General features: G+C 39.2%; 1 protein-coding gene across 2 annotated transcripts in view; it reads left to right on the forward strand.

Annotated features, from left to right (window-relative positions):
* The window catches only part of MAP3K9 (mitogen-activated protein kinase kinase kinase 9), a 113780-nt gene that overhangs the window by 74600 nt on the left and 12011 nt on the right, over positions 1-27169 (forward strand). For both annotated transcript variants that reach the window (XM_027844972.1, XM_027844973.1), the window contains exons 3-8: positions 6701-6881; positions 11079-11227; positions 12528-12703; positions 16968-17208; positions 23719-23841; positions 25912-26065. In XM_027844972.1, coding sequence (XP_027700773.1) covers positions 6701-6881; positions 11079-11227; positions 12528-12703; positions 16968-17208; positions 23719-23841; positions 25912-26065 — 1024 coding nt within the window. The remainder of the gene's footprint in view (positions 1-6700; positions 6882-11078; positions 11228-12527; positions 12704-16967; positions 17209-23718; positions 23842-25911; positions 26066-27169) is intronic.

Consider the following 27169-nt stretch of genomic DNA (forward strand, 5'->3'; position numbering starts at 1 on the left):
CCTTTCTTTCTTTTCCCAAGCATGGGTGAGGTAGGAGGGAGAGAAAATAGATTTTTGTTGATTAAAAATTTTAATTAATTTTCTAAAAAATAAAGGATTAACTTAGAAATGGTTTCCATTTATTACAGTAATGTGACGAACTAGTGTCAGGGTATGTGTGTGTGTGTTCATTTATCTGGTCCAGGTAGCCATTAATAATGTTTTCCCAATAGTCTTCAAAGGTTGTTGTGAGGTGGAAGTGAGCTAATTTATCTAAAACTCTTTGCAGACTTTAAAATACCATATAAATGTCAGCTATTATTAGTAGTATTGTCAGTATTATTTTCTTTTATGCATTTGTTGGTATGTTCTCTAAATCATGTCAATCTCTGGTTAAGGATGATAAGTTTATAGGAGATAGGTAGGTTCAGGGAGAACAGTGTCATTTACGTAGCATGATTTGAGGGACCGGGTTAAGATCTCCTGCCCCAAAGTATCTTCCTCACTAACTGTCATGGTGTCTGAAGTCCTTCCACCCATTGAATCGAGTCTTGAAAGTAAGTCTTCTCAGCAAATATACCTGAAGGGGAAACAATTTGTGCTGGATTCTTTTTTTGGAATATTGGAATAATGAGGCAGACGTGGGATTTTTGCTTTCTAATGCTTGGATTTATTTAAGGAAAGCTGTATAATTAAGCAGAGATATTCAGAGAAGGACCTCTGAGCAGCTGGCTGGTGTCGTACACGCAGAGACACATTTGACCAGACCCACGATAAGAGAGCAGCTTCCGTGAGGAGGTCTCATCAAATTTGGGAAGCTGTTGGGTCCTTCCTGCTGGAAACTTGACCACCCAGATGCTACTGTAGTCATTATTAGGGCCAGCTAGCTACATATTCTGTCTTGTAGGCTATTTTGGATAGCTTCCTGAAGTGCTTAATTAGAGCAAATTTGTTGGCAGGAGGAGGTGAGGTTATATAATAGGGTCACCTAGCAGATGTCTTCTAGAAAAACCTTCTCCTTCCACACAAGTAAACCTTATTTTACCTTTGTAAGGATAAATTGATAGATAGCTGAAAGAAAGGCTCTGCTGGGAGAATGGGACATAGGGTAGGTCAAATAGCAGGGCCTTGGGGCCCAAAGAATAACTTGGCCTACTTCTGATGTTTTGTTTAGATCTGTGCCTGCAGCAGGGGCTAGATCGTTAATTTGATTGTGAAGCCTCCTAGTATATTCCCTCTGCCACCTATGTAGTTTTTATCCCTATTCAGCACCATTAGCAAGGAGGCAGATTTTCACCTCTTTTGTCTGCTGGTTGATTTCCTTGCTCCAAGTCCCTCCCCACCTCCAGTCCATCCTCTACTCAGCTGCCAAAGTAATCTTCCTAAAGTGTAGGTCTGACCATGTCCCCCCCTCTAATCAATAAACTCCACTGGCTCCCTATTGCCTCTAAGATCAAATATAAAATCGTCTATTTGGTTTTAAAAGTCCTTCATCATCCCCTACATACCTTTCCCATTATCTTATGGTTTACTCCTGTGCATGTACCTTTCTATGATCAGTGACACTGGGCTTGGGGCTAAGCCAAGACCCTCCCTTCTCTCTCCAAAATGATTCTGGAGGAAAGCACACTTCCTTTAAGAGGAGCTTGCTTGCTTTCTCTTCTTGGTTTTTTTTTTTTTTTATATTCAGCTCTTCATCTCCTGTGATGACTTTTCCTTGGCTATCCCTCATATTTTGTATGTTCTCCCTCCTTACCTCCATCTCCTGGGTTCTCTGGCTTCCTTCAAGATTCAGCTCAAATCCCTCCTTCCACAAGAGTCGTTTCCAGTTCTCCCTATCCCCTAATGCTAGTACTTTCCCTCTGAGATTACCTCCTATTTAGTCCAAATTTGTACACAGTTGTTTGCATATTTGTCTGCCCCATTAGAATGGGAGCTTCTTGAGGGCAGGTACTGGTTTTTTGTCTTTGTTTCCCCCAGCACTTGGTATCATGCCTAGCATTTAATAATTGCCTGCTGACTGACTGACTTTGGGGTTCTCAGAGTTTACTGTGCACAGGGTTCCCAAGGGACTGATGCTGGTTAGTGTTCAAGGTTCTTTTCCTTTCTATGATGGAAAGATCCAGGTGGCAGTTCTTTAGCCCATTTCCTGCTTTTCAAAATGGAGGCTCTTGCCATCGATGTTTAGAGCTAGTTTTCTCTTTCTTTGAGAGCTGGCTGCCTAGCTAGGAAAAGTTTCTCCAATGCTGGTGGTTTGTTTGTTTTCCTAAATGTGCCAAGTAAGCATTTTTGTCTAATAAGTAGTAATAAAGCAATGCCTCCCATGGAGAATCTTTGAGCTTTTCCTACCTTATGGCATGTAGCACTCAGTTTCCATTAGTGCTCCAGGGTGTTTTTGTCTTGGAGAAAGCTCCTCTCAGAGTAATGTACTTTCTACTGGAACCCTTTTGGTAGGTGAAGGAGTGGTCTTGGCTCAGTCCCAAGTACAGTTTTGAGTGTTCCCTTGATGATGCTTTTTTATGAGGATAGTTACACTAAAAAGATGAGAGAGGAGGAAGATGATCATAGACTCAATTAGCCCTGGATGAGACCTTGAAGAACTTTTAGTTCAGTTACCTAATTTTAAAAAATTTACATTTTAACTTTAAAACATTTTTATTGATAGCTTTAAAAAATGTTGTGACTGTCTTCTCAAAGCTCCTGCAACAACTGCCATTTTTCTTCTTTGGGCATTTTTACTGACTGTCCTCCGTACCTAGAATTCTCTCCCACCTTATTTCTCTCTGCTATCTTCTCTGGCATCCTTCCCTGCTAATATTCCCTAATATTCCACATTCTACAATAAGCCTTTCCCAATTCCACCTTACTACTACCCCCTTCCCTCTGTTGATTATCTCCAATTTATCCTGCATGTATCTTGTTTATATATAGCTGTTTGCATATTGTCTCCCCTCTTAGACTATGAGAATAGGGACTAGTTTTTTTTTCCTTTTTCCCCCCTTTTTGTATCCCTAGTGCTTAGCACAGTCCCTGGCACAGAGTAGGCATTTAATAATTGTGTGTTGACTGACTAACTGGTAGGTGTGTAGCATCTCAGAGTTGTTTTGATTTGAATTTTTCTTATTAGTGATTTGGAGCATTTTTGGGGGGGGGGAACTAGGCAATGGGGTTAAGTGACTTGCCCAGGGTCACACAGTTAGTGTTACGTGTCTAAGGTTGAATTTGAACTCAGGTCCTCCTGACTCCAGGGTTGGTGCTCTATCCATTGTGCCACCTGGCTCCCCCTTGGAGCATTTTTAATATGGTTGTCGATAGCTTATTTTCTTCTTTTGAGAAAAACCTGATTGACTCTGTTGCCCATTAATCTATTGGGGAATGGCTCTTGTTTTTATATATTTGTTATCAATTTTTTATTTATCTTGGATTCTGTCAGATACATTTGCTGCAAAGATTTTTTTCCCAATTAACAGTTTTCCTTCGAAGTCTAACTTTGTTGATGCAGAAACTTTTCAATTTTATGTATTCAAAATTCTCTTTTATGAAAGAATTCTTTCCCTATCCATAGTTGTAAAAATTGTTGTCTTCTCTGATCCTGCTCCATTTTTTTAAAAAAAAGATGACAATTATATATCCAAGTCATGGGTCCATTTGGAGCTAGTTGTGATATGTGATGTGAAATGTTGGTCTAAATCTAATTTCTGCCAGGTTGCTTTTTAGTTTTCTTGTCAGTTTTTTTTCAAACACCTGTCCTTACCCCAATAGTGTCCTTGGGTTTATCAAGTTTGATCGCTATTAAGTTTGGTTGCTTCTGGTCTTATTTACCAAAACCATTCCATTGATACTTTTTTTTTATAACCAGTACCAAATAGTTTTAATGATTACTGATTTATAGAATAGTTTCCATTAGTATTTTCTCCATTATTTCACTTCAAATTTTTGACCTTTCACTCCTTTAAATGAATGTTGTTACTATTTTGTCAAGTTCTCTAAGATGATCCTTTGGTAGTTTGATTTGTATGACACTGAACTAATTTAGCTAGTATCATCACTTTTATTTCATCAGCATGACCTAACCGTGATCAATTCATATCTTGCTAACATCGTATCTTCCTTTATTTCTGTAGAGTGTTTTGTACTTGTATTTATTTACATAAACCCTGAGTGCGTCGTGGTAGATAGATGTCCAAGTTTCTATAAATTCTATGGTTATTTTGAATGTAATTTCTTTTTCCATCTTTTCTTGCTGTTTATTTTTAATGGCATACAGAAAGGCTGATGTTTTTCATGGCTTTCCTTTATATTCATGTACTGTTCTGAAGTTATTTATCATTTCACTTTTTTTAGTTGAATCTCTAGGTTTCTCTAAATAAAACATCAGATCATTTGCAAAAAAGCAATAATTTTCATCCTTTGCCTATGCTTATTCTTTCAATTTCTTTATCTTGTCTTTTTGCAATAGGTGGCAGATTTTTTTTTAATTTTACATTACCTTTTTTCCTGAATGTTTCTCCCCATTCCTTGCCCAACTTTCCACGCCTTGTAAAAAAGAATAATAATTCTTGAAAAGCAGCTTAGTAAAGCCAGCTAACTTCATTTGGGCAGTATGTGCAATATTGCATACCTTCAGTCTTCCAGCTCTGAAAGGAAGGGATCATTCATCTCATTTGACAGATGAGGAAGCTAAGGCCCAGAGAAGGAAATGATTTGCTCAAAGTTACACAATAAGTAGTAGGGTAAGGCTTACATTCTTAAGTGTAGCTTTTTTATTTCTGTCTCACAACAACATTCTTCTTTATGTCACCTCTCTGGGCCTCAGCTTTCTCATTTGTAAAATGATAGCACTGTACTCATAGGGTGATAGTGAAGAAAGTATTTTGTAAGCCTTAAAGCATGATAAAATATGAACTGCTACTATTTAATAAATAATTAGCCTTGAGGAACTATAAGAATTTGCCTTTAGGAGACACAGAAGCAATTGGTGTAACCACTGCAGAATGTCACCCTAGAAGAAACACTTGTCCCTGCTCATAGATTTAGAGCTGGAAATGACCTCCGGGGGTCATCTAGTCCAACTGCTTTATTTAAAGCTGAGGAAACTGAGGCCCAGAACGGTTAAGTGAGTTGCCCAGAGACATGCAGATCGTAACCTGCATAGCCAATTTTTAAGCCTGGTTGCTCATTCCTGGAGTGTGCTCATGCCCTGTTCTTGCCAGGTCCACAATGACTCTCCTTCATCATTCACCTTTTGTAACGTGTTGAGGTAGCTAGTGGAGAGAATGCTGGACCTGGAGTCAAAAAGACATGAGTTCAAATGTGGCCTTAGACTCTAGCTAGGTGATGCTGGGCAAGTATTGAACCTCAGTCCTCATCCGTAAAATGGGGATAATATTAGCACTTCTTTCTCAGGATTATTGTAAGGTTTCTTCTTCTTCTTCTTCTTCTTCTTCTTCTTCTTCTTCTTCTTCTTCGTCTTCTTCATCTTCATTATTATTATTGTCATATTCTCAGTGTATGGGAAAATGGAAAAAAGCAAGAGATAGGGTGATACAATAGAAATAGCTTTGGAATGGGGTGAAGAGGTCTTAGGTTCATATCCTGGCTCTACTGCTTTTTGCTGTGTGTCCTTATGAAAGTCACAACTTCTCTGGACCTTTTGGCCTACATAATCTCTGAAGCTGCTTCCACCTCTAGAGCCATGAAACTAGGATAGGGAAGACTTTTCCAGGTGAAAGCTTTTCTTAAGAAAAGAAAGGAAAATGTAAAAAAGTCATACTACTGGTCTTAAAACAATATCCCAAATGCCTCTTCCTTCATCTTTTCAATATTTTTGTTAGGCTTTTCAGATAGTCTGAGGTCTGTGGCAATAAAATCAGGGACACAGTTGTTAGGCATGAATTTAATGTTGCCTTTCCAAAAGAAGGGTCAGGTCTGATCTCAGCACATCTAGCCTACAATACATTGACTAAATGTTTTGGCCTGTGAGCTGTTGATATTAACTCATGTGTCCAGGGCTCCATGGATCTCAGAAGACAGTTTTGTAACCAATTTTTTTGGATGAAGTAACTCATTCTGTAATGATGCGTAGGAAAGTGTTGGATGGCTTAACAGATGGAAAGAAAAGAGGTTCCAGGTAGGCTGTGGGATCTGAATTATCTAGGGAAACGGCATGTACAGTTCAGTAGTACATGTGTCCTCAAGGTGGTATGAGGAGTTTATTGAGGAGATAGAAGGAATATTTGGGAGGTAACTGTGTTTTCCTACTGAAATAGCCCCATAGAAATGTTAGTGAAGAAAAGTGTGTATTAGAGAACAATTTTATGACACTAAAAATGTTATATACAAATAAAGTTTTCTTTATGGGAATTAATCTCCTTTTTAAATTTCATTTTTTGTGGATGTATGCATGGCAGATTCAGATTATCCCTTTTCTTATGGAATAAGAGGTATGTAGAAGGTTCACTAAAGGCCACAGGGCATGGCTACTGGAAAAGATTGGAAAACTCTGGGTGTAATGAGAAAAAGAGTCAGACTTGGAAACAGAAAAACGTGGTTTGAGCCTTAGCACCACTATTTACTAGCTTAGTAATGAGGATAATACTTGCATTACCTCCCCTATAGGACCAATATGTTTTATAAATGTGAATTATTATTTAACAGGACTGTTTGTGTTCAGTCTGCTGATTCTTTCTCATTTTTTCTCTCTATTTCTTTCCTTGTCCAGTATTGATCCTCCAGAAGGTTGAGAATGGAGACTTGAGCAACAAGGTTCTGAAGATCACGGATTTTGGCCTGGCCCGGGAGTGGCACAGGACCACCAAGATGAGTGCGGCTGGAACTTATGCTTGGATGGCCCCTGAAGTCATCCGCTCCTCCATGTTCTCCAAAGGCAGTGACGTGTGGAGGTAAGGGCTGCTGTATTCTCAAGTTCATTTTAGTTGCCCAGACCCTTACAGCATCTGAGTATTGTTTAGCAGCATAAGATCCCCCAATTGGAAGAGAACCCGAACATAGATGGATGATCTTCAAAAATCATGCAAAGCTAATTGCCATTCTGGAGTGGGATTTCCAGGGATTGCTTCACCATATGGATAGACTGTGGTTCAGATAAGATAGCTGGTTGCCTTCTAGGAAGAGATGTTGAGTAGTACCTTGCTTCTAGAGCAGGGATTCCTAATCTTTTCTGTGGGCATCATGAACTCCTTTGGAAGTCTGGTGAAGCCTTTGGACCCCTTCTTAAAATAATTTTTTAAGTGCTTAACATTAAATATATAGTATTGCAAAGGAAACAAATTATATTGAAATGGAATTCTCAAAAAAAATTAAAAAATAAGTTCACAGACCTGAGGTTAAGAACTCTTGTTCTAGACCTGAAAGGCCAAGACAAAAATCTACCCTATCTAGTCAGGGTATATGATTACTACTATTTGGATATACTTAACACATTCCAGGAGGTGTATTTTTTCAAGCAACTATTTGCATCTCCTGTGTTTTTAGATATGGGGAAAATGGAAGTTGTATTTTTCAGTGTGGTACAGTAAAAAGAAGTGGAGTTATAGGACATAAGTTCAAATCCAAGCTTTGCTTCTTACTACCCGTGTGACTTTGGACAAATCAGTTCTAGTGTTCAGATTGGTTTTCTAGATTAAGAGGGCTAAACTAGGTGGTCTAACAATAAGTCATTAGCATCATTGTATACAAGAAAATGTAACGTTATCAGCTTTTTACATTTCAGAAACATAGTTCCATGTTAGCCGAATCTCTGTATATCTAATTCTGCTTTTCTGTTGACATTACAGAATGAGGTAGCTAATGTAAATTAATCCCTTCTTCTCCCCCAAAGAATCTCAATAGCTTTTGAGTCTTGGGCCATAGGCAATTATGATGTACTAGAAGGAGCACCAGGAGTCCTCAGTTCAAATCCTCATCCTGTTTGTTATTTGCTATAGCTGTATGTCTTGTATGATCATTCTGAATCTTAGTTTCCACATCTGTAAAATGGGGATGATTGGGTCAAAGGATCATAGCTCTAAAACACAAAGGAAAGTTGGGGGCTACCTAGTTCAACCCCTTCATTTTATAGATGAGGAAACCTAGGCCCAGGGAGTTTAAATGACTTGCTCAAAGTTACACTGGTAGTATGCATCAGAACCATAGGAGCCCCATGTTCTCTGACCCCAGAGCTAGAGCTACATCTATTATTCTGCCATGCCTCAGGCACTCTTCCCCTCTATGAATTTTATATTTCTCGTTGTGAAAAAAAGAGGGTTGAATTAGGTGATGAGTTGTTTTCCAGGTCTAACGCTTACTATTTTTCCGTTCCCCTCTGGCATTGTACTTGAGGTTGTAGATAAGGACTATTCAAATGGGGTCTGATGCTGAGGGAATGCTTTCTGACTCAGTTTAGCTGGTGTTAGATGGTTTTGACAATATGTCTATCACTCCTTGCCTCCTATTCCTTCCCCTCCCCTCCCCTTCTTGGCCTGCTAATGAAATTCTTTTAAAAAATTATGTTTAATTGAGGGAGGTGGAGCCAAGACGGCAGATTAGAGGCAATAACCCAGTTGAACTCTCTAAACATTCCTCTTCATACAACTTTAAGATAACACCTCAAATCAAATTTTAGAGTGGCAGAGCCAACAAAAGATCAGAGTGAGACATTTTTCCAACCTAAGAAAATTTAGGAGTTACTCAGAAAAGGTCTGGGATGCCAGGATGAGGACATGGCCTTTGCCACGTCTTCTGCATCCAACAACTTATGGGAAAATGATAGCTAAAAAATGAGAGAGGCGGGCAGAGCCAAGATGACAGATTAGAGGTGGCAACCCAGGCAGACTCTTCCAACATTCCCCTCCAAATGACTTTTAAATAATGCCTCAAATTGAGTTCTGGAGCAGTGGAGCCACTGGCCTGGAACATATACTGCAACAGCAGTAGCAGCAACTTTGGGAGCTCTCAGCAAAGAGACAATAATGGGGTCAGAGACAGTAACTGATCAGAAGGAGTTTACAGAGGACCCTTTGTTGGCACTGGGTGCAGCTGGTGCTGATTGGCATCTCTATTGCCCATATGCAGTTCTGTGGCAGTTCCAGAGTGGAAAGGAGCTCCTGCAGCCATCACAAGGGAGCAGGGGCCCTGGTTGCAGTTCTAAGGCAGAGAAGGGCACTAACACTTGCAGCTACAGGAGAGCAGAAGACCTGGTCATAGTTCCAAGGCCAAGAGGACCTCTAGCACGCTTGGGGCTGCAGGGGAACAGGGACCTTTTCTGTTCTATACTAGGAGAGCAAGAGAGCAATGACCATACCTCTCACTGGATCACACCACCTTGGAAGCACTGAAAACTTCCAAACCCCTAGAAAACAGCACAAAGAAACTTGAAGCTTGGGACAGTGACTCCCCATCCCCAGGCTAGCAGAGCCCAACTTTAACATGAAGTTCAAAGTCAAGAAATAGGCTAGGAAAATGAGCAAATAACAAAAAGAGAACTTGACAATAAAAGGCTGTGGTAGGGAAGACAAGACATGAACTTAGAAGAAGACAACAATGTAAAAACAGCTAAAACCAAAACCTCAAAGAGAAATGCTAACTGGACCCAAGCCCAAGAAGAATTCCTGGAAAATTTAAAGAGATAAGAGTGGCAGAGGAAAAATTGGGAAAAGAAATGAAAGTGATGCAAGAAAATTATGAAAACAGAATTAACAGCTTGGTAAAAGAGGCACAAAAAATCCTGAAGAAAACGCTACCTTAAAAAAAAGAATTGGTCTAAGGATAAAAGAGGCATAAAAATTCACTGAAGAAAAGAACTTCATAAAAAACAGAATGGGCCAAATGGAAAAAAAAATGTACAAAAATTCACTGAAGAAAAGAACTGCTTAAAAAGCAGAATTGGCCAAATGGAAAAAGAGATACAAAAGCTCACTGAAGAAAATAATTCCTTAAAAATCAGAATTGGGCAAATGGAAGCTAATGATACCATGAGAAATCAAGAAACAATAAAACCAAGTCAAAAAAATGAAAAAAATAGAAGAAAATATGAAATATTTCATCAGGAAAACAACTGACCTGGAAAATAAATTGAAGAGAGACAATTTAAGAATTATAAGACTACCAGAAGCCATGATCAAAAAAAGAGCCTAAACATTGTATTTCAAGAAATTATAAATGAAAAACTGCCCTGATGTTGGATCCAGAGGGTAAAATAAAAATTGAAAGACTCCACTGATCACCTCCTGAAAGAGATCCCAAATTCCAGTTCCCAGGTCAAGGAGAAAATATCGCAAGCATCCAGAAAGTAGCAATTCATATATCATGGAGCCACAGTCAGGATTACATAAGATTTAAAGTTTCCACTTTAAAGGAGCAGAAGACTGGAATATAATATTCCAGAAAGTCAAGGAGCTAGGATTACAACCAAGAATAGCCTACCCAGCAAAACTGAGTATAGTCCTTCAGGGGAAAAATGTGTATTTAATGAAAAAGAGGACTTTCAAGCATTTCAGATGAAAAGACCAGAGTGGAATAGAAAATTTGATTTTCAAACACAAGACTCAAGAGAAGCCTAAAAAGGTAAACAAGAAAGAAAAATCATGTGAGACTCAATAAGGTTAAACCATTTACATTCCTATATGAGAAGATGATACATGTAATTTCATAAGAACTTTATCATTATTAGGGCAGTTAGAAGCAGTCTACATAAACAGTGGGCATGGGTGTGAGTCAGTTATGTTGAGATGATCTTAAGAAGAAATGAAGGGGTGAGAAAGAGGGGTGCACTGGGAAGAGGGGAAAGGGAGAGGTAGAATGGGGGAAATTATTTCATATAAAAAAGGCACACAAGGAAAAGCTTTTTTTAAGGGAGGATAATGATGGAACTAGAATTCAGGTCTCCTGACTCCAAGACCAATGTTCTTTCTGTTGTACCATATTGCCAATAAGAACAATTCAAAAGCACCATGATGAAAATCATATTAGTCATGATATGTTGTCCATTGGCTCCCCACTAGCATGAGGAGCCTTTTCTGTGTTTGGCAAGGCCACACAAGCTCTGGTAATTGAGTCTGATGTGTGATTTCCTATGGAGTCTCTGTCTTTGCTCTCCTTAGCTATGGTGTGCTGCTTTGGGAACTGCTGACGGGTGAAGTACCCTTCCGAGGCATAGACGGCTTAGCAGTAGCCTATGGGGTTGCCATGAATAAGCTTGCCCTTCCCATTCCTTCTACGTGCCCAGAACCTTTTACCAAACTCATGGAAGGTAAGTGGCCCCCTGGCTGGAGGAGAGTAGGGGAGTACTGTGACATTGCTGAATTTTTACAACATCAGTTATCAAGAGAGAAAATTAGGTATTAGTCATCCCTAGTGGAAATCCTATGGATAATGGAAACAATACTCATTTTGTCATCTATGCCTTGCTATACGGGGCTAGTTAAGTGCTTCTTATAGCTGACCACCCATGATAGAGAGGGTTGACTTAGTAAGCAGCAAAGTCTGTGAATGAATACTTGGAATGTGTGGAACATTTGAGCCAGAAGGGGTCATTCGGGTAAGGAAACTGAGACCCTGGGCTCAGTGGCTTAAGGAGGGCCACACATTTAGTGACTGAGCTGGCACTAGTGCCCTGATATAAAGGCAGCAGTGGAACGAAGGGAAAATAGCACAGGATTTGGAGCGAAGGGACCTTACTTCAAAGCTGGTCTCTGCCACTGCATACCTATGTTTTTTGGGCAAGTTACTTTGGGACTCTCTTCCTAAATCTGTCAAAGGAGGTGGTCGGATTAGATGACCTGTTAATTCCCTTCCAGCTCTAAATCTATGATATGATGCTGGGAATCCCTTCGCTTCAGTTCAGCAATTTTTAAGTCATTGATTCAAAAGCACTAGATCGTGGGTTTGAGTCCTGTCTCTAATACTGATTTTCTTTCCTAGGCAAGTCACTTAATACCTCTTATCCTACATTTGTTCATCTGTGAGAAAATGGCATTAGACTGGTTCCTTCCAGCTAAGGCTTTGCTAACAGGAGTTTGCATTTTATCCTAGAGGGAAGAGGGAACCTTTGGACCTTCTCCGTGACGGGGGTGATATGTATGGTGCATGCATGTGTGTATCTGTACACACATACATACACACATACATATATTTGTGTTTTTGTGTAAATGTATAAGATCGTAGAGGCAAGAACTCTCCATCTTAAAATATGATGGATTATTACTATGATACCTACTACAAGTGAAGATCCCTTATATTAATTTTTTCCCTGTTAGTTGGTCTGAAAATTAGGACTCAAGGGTTTACTTTTAGATGCTATTCTTGTGACTTTGGACATCTCTAGGTCTTTGTTCCTTTTCCTAGGAGTCATCATTTTAATGTAATTTTCATAGACCAGCATTTTGCCTGATTCTTGGCTATTATTAGTGGCAACAGTTTCCTCATTCAGGAGCCTCAGGAAGGAAGGATGAGAGGAAGCTTTAGGGTAAGACTGGTCAACTCATATTGTAATTCTAATGCTTACCTCTTCCCATTCTTTTTGTCTATCCATCTGTATCTACCCTGGTTAGACTGCTGGAATCCTGACCCCCATTCACGACCATCTTTTATGAATATCCTGGACCAACTCACTACTATTGAAGAGTCTGGCTTTTTTGAAATGCCCAAGGACTCCTTCCACTGCCTGCAGGATGACTGGAAACATGAGATTCAAGAGATGTTTGACCAACTCAGGGCCAAAGAAAAGGTAAAGAATGAACTCATCTACCCATCAATGTGCCATCCCAGCTATGGCTGAAACCTGGCCAGATCTCAGTGGCTCTAACAAGCCTACCTCCTTATTCATTACAAGGTGATAGCTGATTTTTCCTAGGAAAGAGGAGGAAAATTTCTAGGTCTCGGGTTTTGCTTGAAATGGTATAGAATATATTTTTTCTACCTAAGATATGGCAGGAATAAAAGGGCAAAGCACTTAGCAACAGCCTAACCTTGTAGGATTGTCCACTTATGTTCCAAGTTGAAGGGAGGCAGCATGGTGAAGGGCAGCTAGGTGTTGCAGTGAACAGAGTGCTGGGCCTGAAGTTAAGGAGATTCATCTTCCTGATTTCAAATCTGGCCTCAGATACTTCGTAGCTGTGTGACCCTGGGCAAGTCACTTAACCCTGTTTGCCTCTGTTTCCTCATCTGTAAAATGAGCTAGAGAAGGAAATGGCAGACCACTCAAGTATCTTTGCCAAGAAAGCCCCAAATGACATCACAAGTGACTGAAAAATTACTGAATAACAATAACAACAACAAGAAAGTATGGAATGAGCCTTGGATTTTTAGTAGCGTCAGAAGGACCTGAGTTGAAATCCTGCCTCTAATATTTATTAACTGTGTAATCCTGGGCAAGGAACCTAACCTTTAAGTCCCCTAAGTTAATCTATAAGACCACAAGTTACAGAGTGTGTTGTTCAATGAAGTTTTCTCAGACTAATGAAATCAAAGTTCTGGTCCAAAAGAAAAAAAAAAACAAACTAATTTTCAGAAGTGACTAATTGCACCACTTTAAAGAACATTTTCATTGTGCAATATCAATTAAAATTCTTTACCATTGCATGGTATCTGAATAAACAGAACACATTTGTAAAGTGAATTTATAGATATAATTTTATGGATAAAGTACTTTGTCTCTACAAGCCCGATCAATTTCTTAAGACTTTCCTATTAAGACAAGCTGTGATCTGCCTTTGTGGATAGAGTTCCCACACCAGGAGTTTCCCCAAGCAGATAAAATCACAGTTCTTTAGATATTTGAAAAGAACAAGGAAAAGATCTATATTCTATGCTTCTTGTCGTGAGAGTACCTTTCCTCAATCTGTATGTGACAAGCGTGATTTGAGTTGCTATGCAACTTTATTTACAGAAATGCTTCTTACCAGGCTTTTACTCATAGAGTGTTAGCACTTCAGATTGTAAAATTACTGTAGCTCCTGTGTCCAGTACTACTATGGACTTACAACGATGCCTCCTTCAGCCAGGTGGCTTCCTTATTGCCGACAATGGGTCCTATCTGCTACTGTTAATTGCTACTGTTTCTGCTGTTTTAGGTTCTATGGGAATGAGTCTCGGGGTCTGTGGAGGGGAGAAATCTGAGTTTCTTAGAGGGAAGGGACTTTTGTAAACTCAAACTATTGCCACTCATAGGAACCAGCAGGAATAAAGGAATGAATGAAATGCTGCAACCATCTTGAACTTTTCAACTTTTCCCTTTAACAGCAAAATCAACCAACTGAGCATAATTATTCTGTGATTTCCAAATCATTTTGTTCTTCCTGTGGTGAAGGCAAAGGAGTCACACAAGACAGCAAAGGATTTGGAGGGCTCAGAATAATTATTTGTAACAGGTTTATTTCCCCAAAGAAGGAAGACGTTGAAAAGATATATAAAAAGATTTTTTAATTTAGAAAAAGATTTTATGAAAAAACATTCTTTTATTCTTTCCTTTTTCTTCCTCTCCTCCCTCTTTCTCCCTCCTTCTCCCTCCTCTTTTTCTCTTCTCTTTTACCCTCTCCCCTGTATTCCCTCTTGCCTCTTTTCCTCTGACCTCTTCCTCCCCACCCCTTTCTCCCTCTTCATCTCTTTTTCCTCCTCTCTTTTCCTTCCCTTTACTTCGTCTCCCTCTGTCTCTTGTCTAATGGTAGCCATCTCTAGGACAGGGTTGGGAGGGAAAGGGAAGAAAATAATAAATAAATAGATTTATGTGATAATTTTATTATACATTTTAAAGGAATAGCAAGTTGTGCATAATAGATTTGCAATTTCATTGCAATCATCTTTTTTATTATACTGTGCTATGGAAATGCTTGTTTTATTCCTTAAATTTAAAAAAAAGGAAAGGAAAAAGTAGTATAATAAAGGAAAGCATTGTTTTTAAAAAATGATGACTTTGAAGAATCTATTTTTGAGGACAAACTACCAAGAAGACACAGAGTTTATAGCGTCTCCCTTTTCGTCTGGTCTGTCTCTCGTTTTCTTCGTCTGTTATTCTCCATCCACTCTCCCTCTCCTTTATCCCCCTTCGGTCTCCAAACCTTATCATGTTTCAGCCCAGTTTCCTGCCAATGAGGATTTATGAGAAATATTTAAATTTCAACAACTAATGTTTCACCACAGAAACTTCACAAACTAAGTCTCTTGGTTCTCTCTTTGGACCTAATTATCTTATAAAATTACATTATAGAGATTTTAGTGTTTCGTGTTTTTTTCTCCCTCTTGATGGCATCCTTAAGAAACCAGGCTTTTGCTGGGCTCCTAAGGCCATTTGCCTCACTGAATTGCTTGCTTGTCATCTTCCCCCATTCTTCTGATCTCCTGCCTTCAATGCTGTGTTCCCACGAGGTGCCAGCTATCAGAGAAAGGCACTACATCTGAAGTCAAGAAACCCTGAGTTCAAATTTGGAGATAGTTCTCTTGACTGCCTTAATCTTTTTATTTGAATGTAATCTCTTCGAATTATCGCTGGTTCTTGGGTCAAAACATGATTCCCAATGGTAGATTCCTGGATTGTAGCCTCAGTTTCTTAACATTCATTTAAAAAATTTTGCGTTCTAAATTCTCATTCTCCCTCCTGCCCATCCCCCACCCACTGAGAATGCAAACAGTGTGATATCAATTATGCATGTGAACTTGTAGTTTAAGTTTCATCACTGAATGACTCACTGAAATTTTTTAGGGAACTTATTTCTGCCTCAATTTCACACTCTGTACATTGGGCACAACCATGATATTTGACAAAATGGATACTTAGAGGCATGATGCCCCAGAGGTTCAACAGCCCTGTTCATGTGACTGTTACCAATTAAACCCAACTCAATTGCAAATCAAGACACTGAGCTCTTGATATCATTGGTTCTCTTTGAGAACACCAACAACAATGCATTTGAGTGGTTATAGGGGCTCTGGCATTCTATTTGGTGGCTTGTGGAGCAAAATTATTTCAGACTCTTGGGAAACATCATCCTTTCCTCCTCATCATGTAGCAGCGCTTAGGACAATGCCTGGCACAGAGTAGGCATTTAATAAATATTGATCGAACAAGAGACCAAGAACTTTGCAGGTGAGGTTAAAGCTGATACTACCAGTCTCAGATTTATTCACTAGAACAACTATGTAATAATGATTATATATATGCAGGGTGTCCCAAAAATCTTAGTGCAATTTTAAGCTAGCAAAGCTTAAAGCTGCACTAAGACTTTTGGGATATTCCATAACAGTGGTTTAAAGTTTTCAAAGAGCTTTACATCATATACAGATTTCATTCGATCTTCACAACTTTGTTGGGTGGGTACTACAAGTATTCCTGTCCCCATTTTATAGATGAAAAAAACTGAGGCTCAGGGAAGTTTAAAGTGACTTGGCCATTGTCACACAGCTAGTTAAGTGTTAAAGGTGGGATTCGAATCCAAGTTTTCCTGGATCCAAGTGCATCAATCAACAACCATTAAAAAAAAGTATACATTTTTTTTCCAATTACATATAAAAATAATTTTTAACATTCATTTTTAATATTTTGAGTTCCAAATTCTCTCTCTCCCTCTCTCCCCTCCTTCCTCTTTAAGAAGGCAAACAGCTATTTTTTTTTAAATGCTTTTTATGTTCTGGGCACTGTGCCAAGTGCTAGAGGTACAAAGACAAAAATGAAATACTCCCTGAAATAAAAGGGCTTACAAATCTAGCACTTTATTCACTTAGCCTTGCTGTCTTACAATATAAATGCATGTGCTTCTCTGGGAAAAAAATCACGTAGTTGTTCTCTGCCTCAGTTTCTTTATCTCTGAAATATGAGGGGAACTAGGTCTAAATGATCTTTTAAATCCCTTCCAATTCTAACATTCTTGATTCTGTGAAGGATCATGAGGAAGTAGAACTTAATTGATTGTGTCAAAAACGATGCCACCTGCACTTCCCCGGGTCCATGCTTTTCCTCTGTCTCTGTCTCTGTCTGTCGCTGTCTCTGTCTCTGGTAGGAGCTTCGTACATGGGAGGAAGAGCTGACCCGGGCAGCCCTTCAGCAGAAGAACCACGAGGAGCTCCTGAGGCGCCGGGAGCAAGAGCTGGCCGAGCGGGAGATCGACATCCTGGAAAGGGAGCTCAACGTCATCATCCGTCAGCTGTGCCAAGAGAAGCCCCGCGTGAAGAAACGCAAGGGCAAGTTTAAGAAGAACCGGCTGAAACTCAAGGATGGCAACCGCATCAGCCTTCCGTCAGGTCCGTGATTTGAGTAGTCCTGAAGCCTAGAGGGGCGGCTGGGGGCACCATGGTGCACAGAGCACTGGGCTTGGAGTCTTAGGAAGACTCCTCTTCCTGAGCTCAGATCCGGCCTCAGACACTTATTAGCTGGGTGACGCTGGGCAAGGCACTTCACCCTGTTTGCCTTAGTTTCCTCATGTGTAAAATGAGCTGGAGAAAGAAATGGCAAACCGCTCCAGTGTCTTTGCCAAGAAAACCCCAAATGAGGTCATGAAGAGCAGGACATGATGGAAAGAACCCAACAACAAAGCCTAGGAGACACTGTAATCAATCAGTAAGTGACATATACATTGTAAAACACATGCAGATATACATATGTATATAGCTTTGGACTCACACTAATATATACATTAAGCTGCATGTATACATGCAGGTAAACATACATGTGTATACACATACATGTTACATACCAGTGTATATGCATGTATGTGTGATTCCATATGTATAGCCATATTCCGTATGTATAGCTGTATATCTCAATGATTAAACATGATATCATTGGTTCTCTAAGCTCCTGATAGGTGCCAGGCATTTTCAGCCCATTATAACACCACACAAATATATATAATGTGATATACACAATACAACATGCACACACATACAAATATACATACATGTTTGGTGTTATGTGTGATATTACATGTAACACCACACGTATGTAATGTTTCCGTATGTATATACATATATATACATAAATTTATACATAAATGTTTGTGTGGTGTTATAATAAAGCAAATGCACCATGCCAGTGACTGGAGATACATAAACAAAGGGAAACCTTCCCTGCTTTAAGGAATTTACATTCGGGGGCAGGCGAGGGGTGAGGAGGAGAGGGGAGATGATGTATATGCCATATGGGTATATACCAACACATATAACACATATATGGGGCAGCTAGGTGGTGCAATAGATAGAGCACCCAACCTGGAGTCAGGAAGATCTGTGTTCAAATCCAGCATCAGACACTTCCTAGCTATATGATCCTAGACAAGTCACTTACTCCCTATTTGCCTCAGTTCCTCATCTGTAAAATGGGGGCACACTGGAGAAAAAGAAACAATAGCAAAGTTCATGGGCTCACATAGAGTCGGACGTGACTCAACAACAAAAATAAGACATATGCAAGATACCAAGGTACCACTAAAAGTGGTAGAGACTAGGTGGTGCTTGGTCTGAGCATTGAAGGAGACCAGGAAATTCCAAGGGGCAGAGGTGAGGAGGGATTAGACCATGAGGCCCAGAGAACCCTCAGCTGACTAGACTGATAAAAAGATAAAGATGCAGATGCAAACTTATATCAAGATGTCAGTATCTATTCTACATTTAGGTAGGCATACATGTGTGCATAGAGAGATTAGATATAGACTTTGGATTTTGAACTTACTCCGTACTTATCTTGTACTTTCTTACTTATAGTTGCTACCTTCCCCTTAGATAGTTTCTTAAGGGTAGAAGCTTGTTTTTGCTTTTTCTTTGTATCCTCAGCACTTACTACTGTGCCTAGCCCATGGTACATGTTTAATCATTGAGATATATAGCTATACATATGGAATCATGTATACATGCATATAAACTGATATGTAACATGTATGTGTATACACGTGCATGTTTACCTGTATGTATACATGCAGATAAATGTATATATTGGTGTGAGTCCAAAGCTATATACATATGTATATCTGCATGTGTTTTACAATGTATGTGTCACTATAGTAATATTTGTATATAATTTATACATATATTGGAGGATATGTGCTCATTTTTTTTTACTGATGATATAAATTTTGAAGACCTTTGTTTTATTTTAACATCATACAAATACACGTATATCTTACGTAGATATGTGTACATACATATGTATGTGTGTGTGTATATATATATACTAGTTTGTGAGTATACTTACATGTATACTTGTATGTGTATATATATATATGCAAACATTGGTAGGTACATGTATATCTACATGTACATAATGCATATATGAGCATGTATGCACATATTTTGTTGTTGTTTGGCCATTTCAGTGGTGTCCGACTCTTTGTGACTCCATTTGGGGTTTTCTTGGCGAAGATACTGGAGTGGTTTGCCATTTCTTTCAGGGTTCGTTTTACACATGAAGAAACTGAGGCAAACAAGGTGAAATGACTTGCCTAGGGCCACCCAGCTAGTAAATGTCTGAGACTGGATTTGAACTCAGGAAGATGAGTCTTTCTGACTCCAGGCCTGGCACTCACATGTATGTAGGGCTATGCATGTATGTACACAGCACATGGTAACACCACACAAACACATATGTGCATATAGACAAAACAATATGCACACACATACAAATATGCCCACATATTTATGTGGTGTTATATGTGATATTATAATTCAATGTGTAATGTTTTAATGCCCGCATATGCATGTATGATTTACATATACATATATGTACACACATGTTTTGTGGTGTTACAATTAAGTTTTTGATCATACATCCACCTCTGTCATCAAAAAGGTTTTGAGCTTGTACTCCAGGATATACACATTTATATATAAATCATATACAAATACTAATTTAATAATATACTGAATATATTATGAAACACATATAAATTAGTAACTAAAAGGAATGAGATAAAAATGAAATAATTTTTTAATTTAAAATTTTTATTCATCAATGGCACAAAATCTCTTTTTGCTCTTGAGGATCTTGATCAGATATGCTTCAATATATTTGAAAAATTCCTTCGTATTGGGGGATAGAGTTGACTTGTAAAAGAATAATTGTTGATTAGTATTTAAGCATTTAATTAGTTTGATCAATGTGGTGAGCCAGACAAGAAAATTTCTTTTTGTTTTTGTTGTTTCATGACCTTTTTGTTAAAAAGTTCCCAATATAACAATCAAATAATAGGTCGTAACAGCCAGTGAACATCACAGCTCTTCTGCTTGAGTTAGATTTCTCTTTATGAAGCAATTCATTATGGACAGTGCAAAATCAACAAGCGAAAGTGGCGTATATCAGCAGAAAGTTTTCAATATTAATCCATTCTTCTTTATTTATGTGGTTCTGCTTAATGGGCTGTATCACACCTTAGTTTCCCATTCATATTTGCATGTTTTAGCTATGATTTTGTATGGGTTCGAGGGATAGCAACAAAGCCAGTTTGTCTAGACTATAGAGTGCAGGAAGGGGAGTAATAGATAATAATGTGGGAAAGGCAGGTTGGAGTCAGGTTGCAAAGGGCTTTAAACATACAAACAAAGGAGTTTTATATTTGATCCTAGGGAAACTAGGGAGCCACTAGAATTTATTGAATATGGAGTTGACATGATCAGACCGGTACTTTGGAAATTCACTTTGGCAGCTTTGTGAAGGATGGATTGGAGTGGGGATAGACTTGAAGCAGGGAGACCAATTAAGAAGCCATGATAATAGTCCAAATGAGGGGTGATCAGGGCCTGAACAAGGGTGGTGACTCTGTCGGTAGAGAGAAGGTGACAATTGTGAGAGCTATAGGACAGAAACGAGATTTGGCAACTGATTGGATATGTGGGGTGAGTGAAAGTGAAGATGACGTTAAGTTGGCAAACCTGGGTGAGTGAAAGTGAATTTGACATTAAGTTGGCAAACCCGGATGACTGGAAGATTGATGGAGCACTTAGGAGGTTTGGAATATGTGTAAATTAAGGAGGAAAAATAATGTAATGACATCTGTGATGCAGATTGCAACCCATCCATGCGTCTCACCCAAAATAAAAAAGGGTTGTGGAGTTCTTACTCACTGGTCAGTGCTTCCGAGCACAGAGTCTGCCATCTGAGGGGTACCTGCTGCAGTCACATGGTATTCTGGGGGGCAGAGAGTGAGTATGCTGGGAGAAAGGATTTTCCCTAATGAAATCTATGTAACTGCTGCTGGGGGTTTCTGGGCTGAGCTTAGGTCATAACTAACACCTGACAGAGAAGAGAGAATGAGCAGTGGGAAATAATGTAGTTGTGGAATGCTGGCAGTAATGGGGCAAGGTATGATTGCATCGGAGAGAAGCCCCATGACTGGCTATGTTGGGCAAAGTGGAATGTAACTCATCTTCTCATCCACCAGTGGACTGATCATTTACCCCTTGAGGGGCACGTCATAGTTGCCCAGGGGTATTTAGTCACCATTTGGAGACTGTTGCTATAAAGCAATGAGACTAATTTTCTTGTGTGACTTGTTAAAAATTAGCTTTACTGCATATAAGCATACCACAACTGTCTCTAGACATAGGTATATTTAGATACCACATTTGTTCATTTCTAAGATGTACCAAAACACAAAATTCAATTTTTTTCATTTTATTATAATAACATATAATAAACGATATGTATTAATTATTATAATTAATATAATCATCAGTATAGATTTATTATTAAATATATTTAAATAAATAATTTAAATTTTATCTATTTATTTATTATTGTTTGTTAATATTTATTAATCTCATTAATTAACATTATTGGTGATTGTTGGCATTTATTAATATTAATATAGTATTATATTAATCAAATTAAGTTAAATTAAATATAATTTAAAATTATCATTTTAAAATTTAAGATCAGATTGTAAAATTCTTGAAGATAGGACCTGTGCCTTATTTGTCTACAGTTGGGAGAGTTTATCAAGAGACCCGTGATTTTTTCCCCAATCCAGGTGATAAAATCATAGAAAATAAGGAGCACGTAACAGAGACAGTGAGATATTAAGGATATAAGCAAGTTGCAAAGTCATGTCAACATTCTGTTATCCCTTTAGGTGTGAAGTAATTTTCTAATCAAAATGGGTAAAACTAGGAGGAAGTTAGCCATTGGCTGGCCATGTTCCTGGTGGCCCTTTTAAAAGCAAGATATGTCCTAAGGATACAGTCAAGGCAGGAACCAGCTCTGAGGAGTGTGATCCCTGGCATCAGACAAAAGAGTCAGCTCTGAAAGAAGTCAGCTGTCGAGAGGGAAAACCGTTCCTTGCCTGTGAGGGGTGGGGGTGATGGTTAGGATATTTCTCTCCTCCTCTCCCCTCCCCACATTGGCCATGGTACCTTACAGTAGGATTAGTTGGAGACATCACGCCCGATAGGAAGCAGAGCTGACAAATGACCGCAAGAAGTAGCTCTGAGGAGTGAGCCCCGACCATCAGGAGTTGAGCTACAGTGAGATACAGGCTCAAGGAGCCCGGGAGAATAACCTGCTCAGGGCATCAACAGGAGAAGGAAAGGAAGTTGGGGTTTCATGGTGCTGAAGGGGTGAGTTGCTTTGGCCACGTGTAACCTCAGCGTATGCACCACCTCACTGGGGTCATGGTCGTCTTCGAGAACGAAGGATAAACAACAACAACAATAGCCTTTCTATTACTCTAAATTTGTGCCCACTCTTCCCACACTGACTCTGTGTGAGAGCTGTTGGAGAGAATTTCCCACTGACTCTATGTGGAGTTGTGGGAAAGTACAACCGAGGTTCATGGGACTAATTTTTTGTAGTTACTGTTCTTATAATTTTAGTAAATACCTTTAATTTGAACTAATTGTGTCTGTTGGCTGACTAGTAAAAAAAGGCACACTGGTAGGAGCTCATGAGTTTTAGGCATGCGGACTTGGGGTACTCCCCCTTAGCATGTGAGTACAAGTAAGGGGGGATGTATTTCCTGAGCAGATGTTTCATGTCTTTCTATCCCTGGCAAAAACTATAGTCCCTTGCCAAGTACATTACCGTAGAAAGAAAATGCACTCCAAGAATCAGGTCTTTGAGTTATCACCATAAACGTATGCACCAAGTACACATTTAATAGATATTTCTTGAATTGCCTTGCCTCTGTAAGCACATTGTTCTTAGAAAACACTGTAAGTTGGACCATTCATCCCAGGTCAGTATGATTGGCAGACAGTCCCTGTCTTCATGCTCTCTGACCTATATCCCCCATGTTATTCGTTGTCCACACTGTTAAAATTGTACTAATGGACATAGTAATAATCATTCTTGCAAGGCACATAAGCTACACAAAGACGGTTTGCTTCTTCTACTTCTCCTAAAAGAGGTTCAAAGCTGAGCTGTTAGATTATGAGGAGGATAGTCTTTTGGATGATGCTTTTTCCCAGAATAAATATGAAATACAATCCTCTTTTATATTGCAAAGTGCTCAATTTCATATTGCATGTGCTGATGCCAAGATGCTTACCTAAAGTAGACATAATGATATCCCTAATGAAATCCAATCCAAAAATGAATGTTCCTCTTTCTCATCCTTTTCCCATGTCTCTAGACTCTAGGTCCTAGGGAAATGAGATAACAAAGCTGAGAAGGACATTTCTTAGGTAAAGAGAGAAAGAATGAGCCTTTCAGGAAACCGATGTCTGCCTCTTGGGCCTGCCGGGAAATTTCAATTCTCATTTGGATTATTCGATGGTAGAATAATCTTCCTGATAAATGAATTTTTTTGTATGTTCATCTCTAACTAGATTTTCAGCACAAATTCACTGTGCAGGCGTCTCCAACCATGGACAAGAGGAAGAGTTTGATCAGTAGTGGCTCCAGTCCTCCTGCGAGTCCCACCATCATTCCCCGACTCAGAGCCATTCAGTGTAAGACAGTGTCTACCAACTTTACATGGGGTGGGCTATGATGCTTCTGTGAATTTTCTAGGATATATTTGACTGGGGAGGGAAGAGGAGCTATCTTCTGACCTATCTAGTCATTCGCTGATTTAGCCAATTGTCCATCCATGCCTCTAAAAATCTACAAACCTTTCTACAATAAATATGCCCCCACCCCCACACACATACCAGCCATTTTCCTTCCATTATCACCATCACCACTCCCTCCATTTTTTACTTTTTGGTCAAAAATTGTCAAAGAGAAGTAGAAACCAAAAATATCTTTAAAGCTCACTTATTTGTTCATGGTGTAAGAGGCTATTTGATGCAAGATCTAAGACTTCTTCCATTATGGCCTCTTCTTAGACTGGGAACACATTGAAGTTACATTATCCTTGCCTAGGGAATGCTGAGTCTTCTCTCTGTCTATTTTGCCAGTCCCTTTCCCCCATCCATGCTAATAGAGAGGCAGTTTTTTTTTTTTTAGTTTAATTGCTAAGTAAATGTGACAAATATTTCTGTATTTCAAACCCATATAGTATCAGTAGGTACTAAGACTGCCCCTCTTGGCTCCTTTTGTTTCCTCCAATCTTTGTTCCTTTCTTTTCTCCTGGTACTGCCTTGAATCCCCTAGTGCCTCTGGTAAACCTTCAATTCAATTCAGCAAACAATATTTTAAGCCCTTACTATGTGCAAGGTGCTGTGTTACTCACTTGGAGATGCCAAGACAAAAATGGAACAGTCGCTGCCTTCCCAGGAGTTTATATTCTGCCAAGGCAGCTCTGTGATAGAATACTGTGTCTAGAGTCAGGAAAATCTGATTTCAAATCTGGCCTCAGACACTCACTAGCTGTGTGACCCTGGGCAAGTCACTTAACCCTGTTTGCCTCTGTTTCCTCATCTGTAAAATGAGCCGCAAAAGGAAATGGCAAACAATTCTAATATCTTTACCAAGAAAACCCCAAATGGAGTCCCAAAGAGTCAGACAGGACTGAAAAATGATTGAAATGATCCTTCTTGTGAGACTTTAGTCATTTAACCTCTGTGGGGATTAGTTCCTTTTCTTGTCAGGTAAAGAAGTTAAAGAATCTGATCTATGAGAACTCTTCCTATTCTCACTTCTCTGATCCAGTGATTTGATTTTCCATTCTTCCCGTAAGGCATCAGTGGAAATCACGCTTTTAAACATGGAAAATGACAGAGGTCTACAATAAGAGGAATGTTGGTAGGTCAAGAAGGGAGACAAAGCCTTTGATTCCTACTCTTTTTAAAAAATATTTGAGACAGAATGAAATGAAAGGAGGTCAGTCTTCTCTGGGAAGGATTAATAAAAATATAGAAACTCCAAAAATATCTCCATTAAAAAAACCTAAGGTTCTTTTCTTCCTAATGTTCATCTTGTACTGACCTTTGTTCCATCCTACATCCCTCCCACCTCCGCCCTCCAGCCAATAGAATTAACCCATCAAAGTCTTAAGCCTCATAGCTGTTTCAGACTGTGATGTCTGGTCAGATTTCACTTTAGTTTCGATTGGTAATTGTGAGAATTAAGAACAAATTTGAGTATGATTTTAGGATCTCTTTATAGTCAAGGACTCAGAGTTCAACTAGTTTCCTGACAAGTTCAGCAATGGGATAGGTATTCAATTAGATCATAGAATCACAGATTTAGAGCTGAAAAGTACCTTAATTAGATATTATCTTGTCCATCTTTATGAGGAAATTGAATTAAAATGTAACTTAAGTATATCACCAGTCTAAGAAGAGTCTATAGTGGGAGAAGTCATAGACCCTGTATTGAATAGCTTCTTACCCTTCTACAAAATGGTTAACCCAGAGTGGTTAAAAGATTTGTTCCATATCATAAAAGTGGGAAATAACAGAGGCATGATTTTGAACCCAGGGCCCTCCAAATCCAAATTCAGGCTTTTTTTCATCATGCCACTTAAATGTCCAGCTCTTCTCTTCTTCTCTGAATCCTCCAAGTACACAGGAAATGGATATGAAGGGAACTTTGCTTCCATACTCACCTGATGATTTCACCTGTGGCTCTCATAGTGACACCTAGCGAAAGCAACAAAACCTGGGGTCGGAGTTCAGTTGTCCAGAAGGAGGAAGGTGAGGAAGAGGAGAAGAGGGCCCTGAAGAAGAAGGGACGTACGTGGGGACCAAGCACACTCGGGCAGAAAGAAATTGTTTCAGGGGATGAAGGGTAAGAACCAATTATAGGTGATAATAACAAAGCTTTCTTAACATTGATAAGGCCTGGACTTAATTACTTTACCAAAGAATAAACTCAGTATTATCCTACAATAGGCTCCATGGGAGAATAACCATGGGTCAGTGAACAATATGAGTATGAGATGTTTCCCTAAGTCCTTTCCTCTGGGGTTCTCTTTAGTTTAAAAATATCTCCAGAGCTGAAGCTTTCTATTTGATAGGAGACAAATAATCTGCCTTGGGTTTGCGCTTTTGACCCAGGTCAAGAGATCTCATCTCCTTCAAGCTCAACGTATCTAATTAAGGGGAGGAGAGAGGCACAGATTATAGAGAGAGGCTTCATTTTACAAAGCAGAAACCTGAAGCCTAAACAGATGAAATAACTCAGCCAGGCACCTTGAGAGCCACCTTGAGCTGAGAATAGGTTCCAGGTTCACCCATATCTATTTCAGTCCTCAATTCTCTAATCCAGGGGTTCTTAACCTTCTCTGTCTCCTGGATCCTTTTGACATTCTAATGAAGCCCTGGACCTCTTCTCAGAATCATGTTTTTAAATGCATAAAATAAAATACGTAAGATTACAAAGGAAGCCAATTATATTGAAATACAGTGATCAAAATATTAAAAAGACAAGTCCATACATACACCCTAACCCCAGCAAAATCTATTTACAAGATTCACAGGGAGTCTGTGGACCTCGTGTTAAGACCCCTAAAAGGCCCAAACCGTAGTTCTTCACTGACTGAGACATTTCTTCTCTTCCTGGCCATTGAATTTCCCCTCTCCAATGCAATGGACAGAGTATTGGGCTAGAAATCAGGGAAGACCTGTTCAAATGTGGCATCAGGCACTTGCCAGCTGTATGACCTTGGGCAAGTCATTTAACCTCTGCCTCAGTTTTCTCAACTGTATAATGGGGACTACAATAACACCAGCTCCCACGGTCCTCGAGAGGATCCAATATGATAATACTTGTAAAGCTCTTAGGAGAGTGTCTGGAGCATAGTAGGTGCTTAAGAAAACCAACCTTCCTTCCTTCCTACTTTCTCTCCTTCCTTCCTTCCTTCCTTCCTTCCTTCCTTCCTTCCTTCCTTCC

This window comes from Vombatus ursinus, unplaced genomic scaffold (assembly GCF_900497805.2).
Source record: "Vombatus ursinus unplaced genomic scaffold, bare-nosed wombat genome assembly UNPS02014945.1, whole genome shotgun sequence".
Classification (NCBI taxonomy): Eukaryota; Metazoa; Chordata; class Mammalia; order Diprotodontia; family Vombatidae; genus Vombatus; species Vombatus ursinus.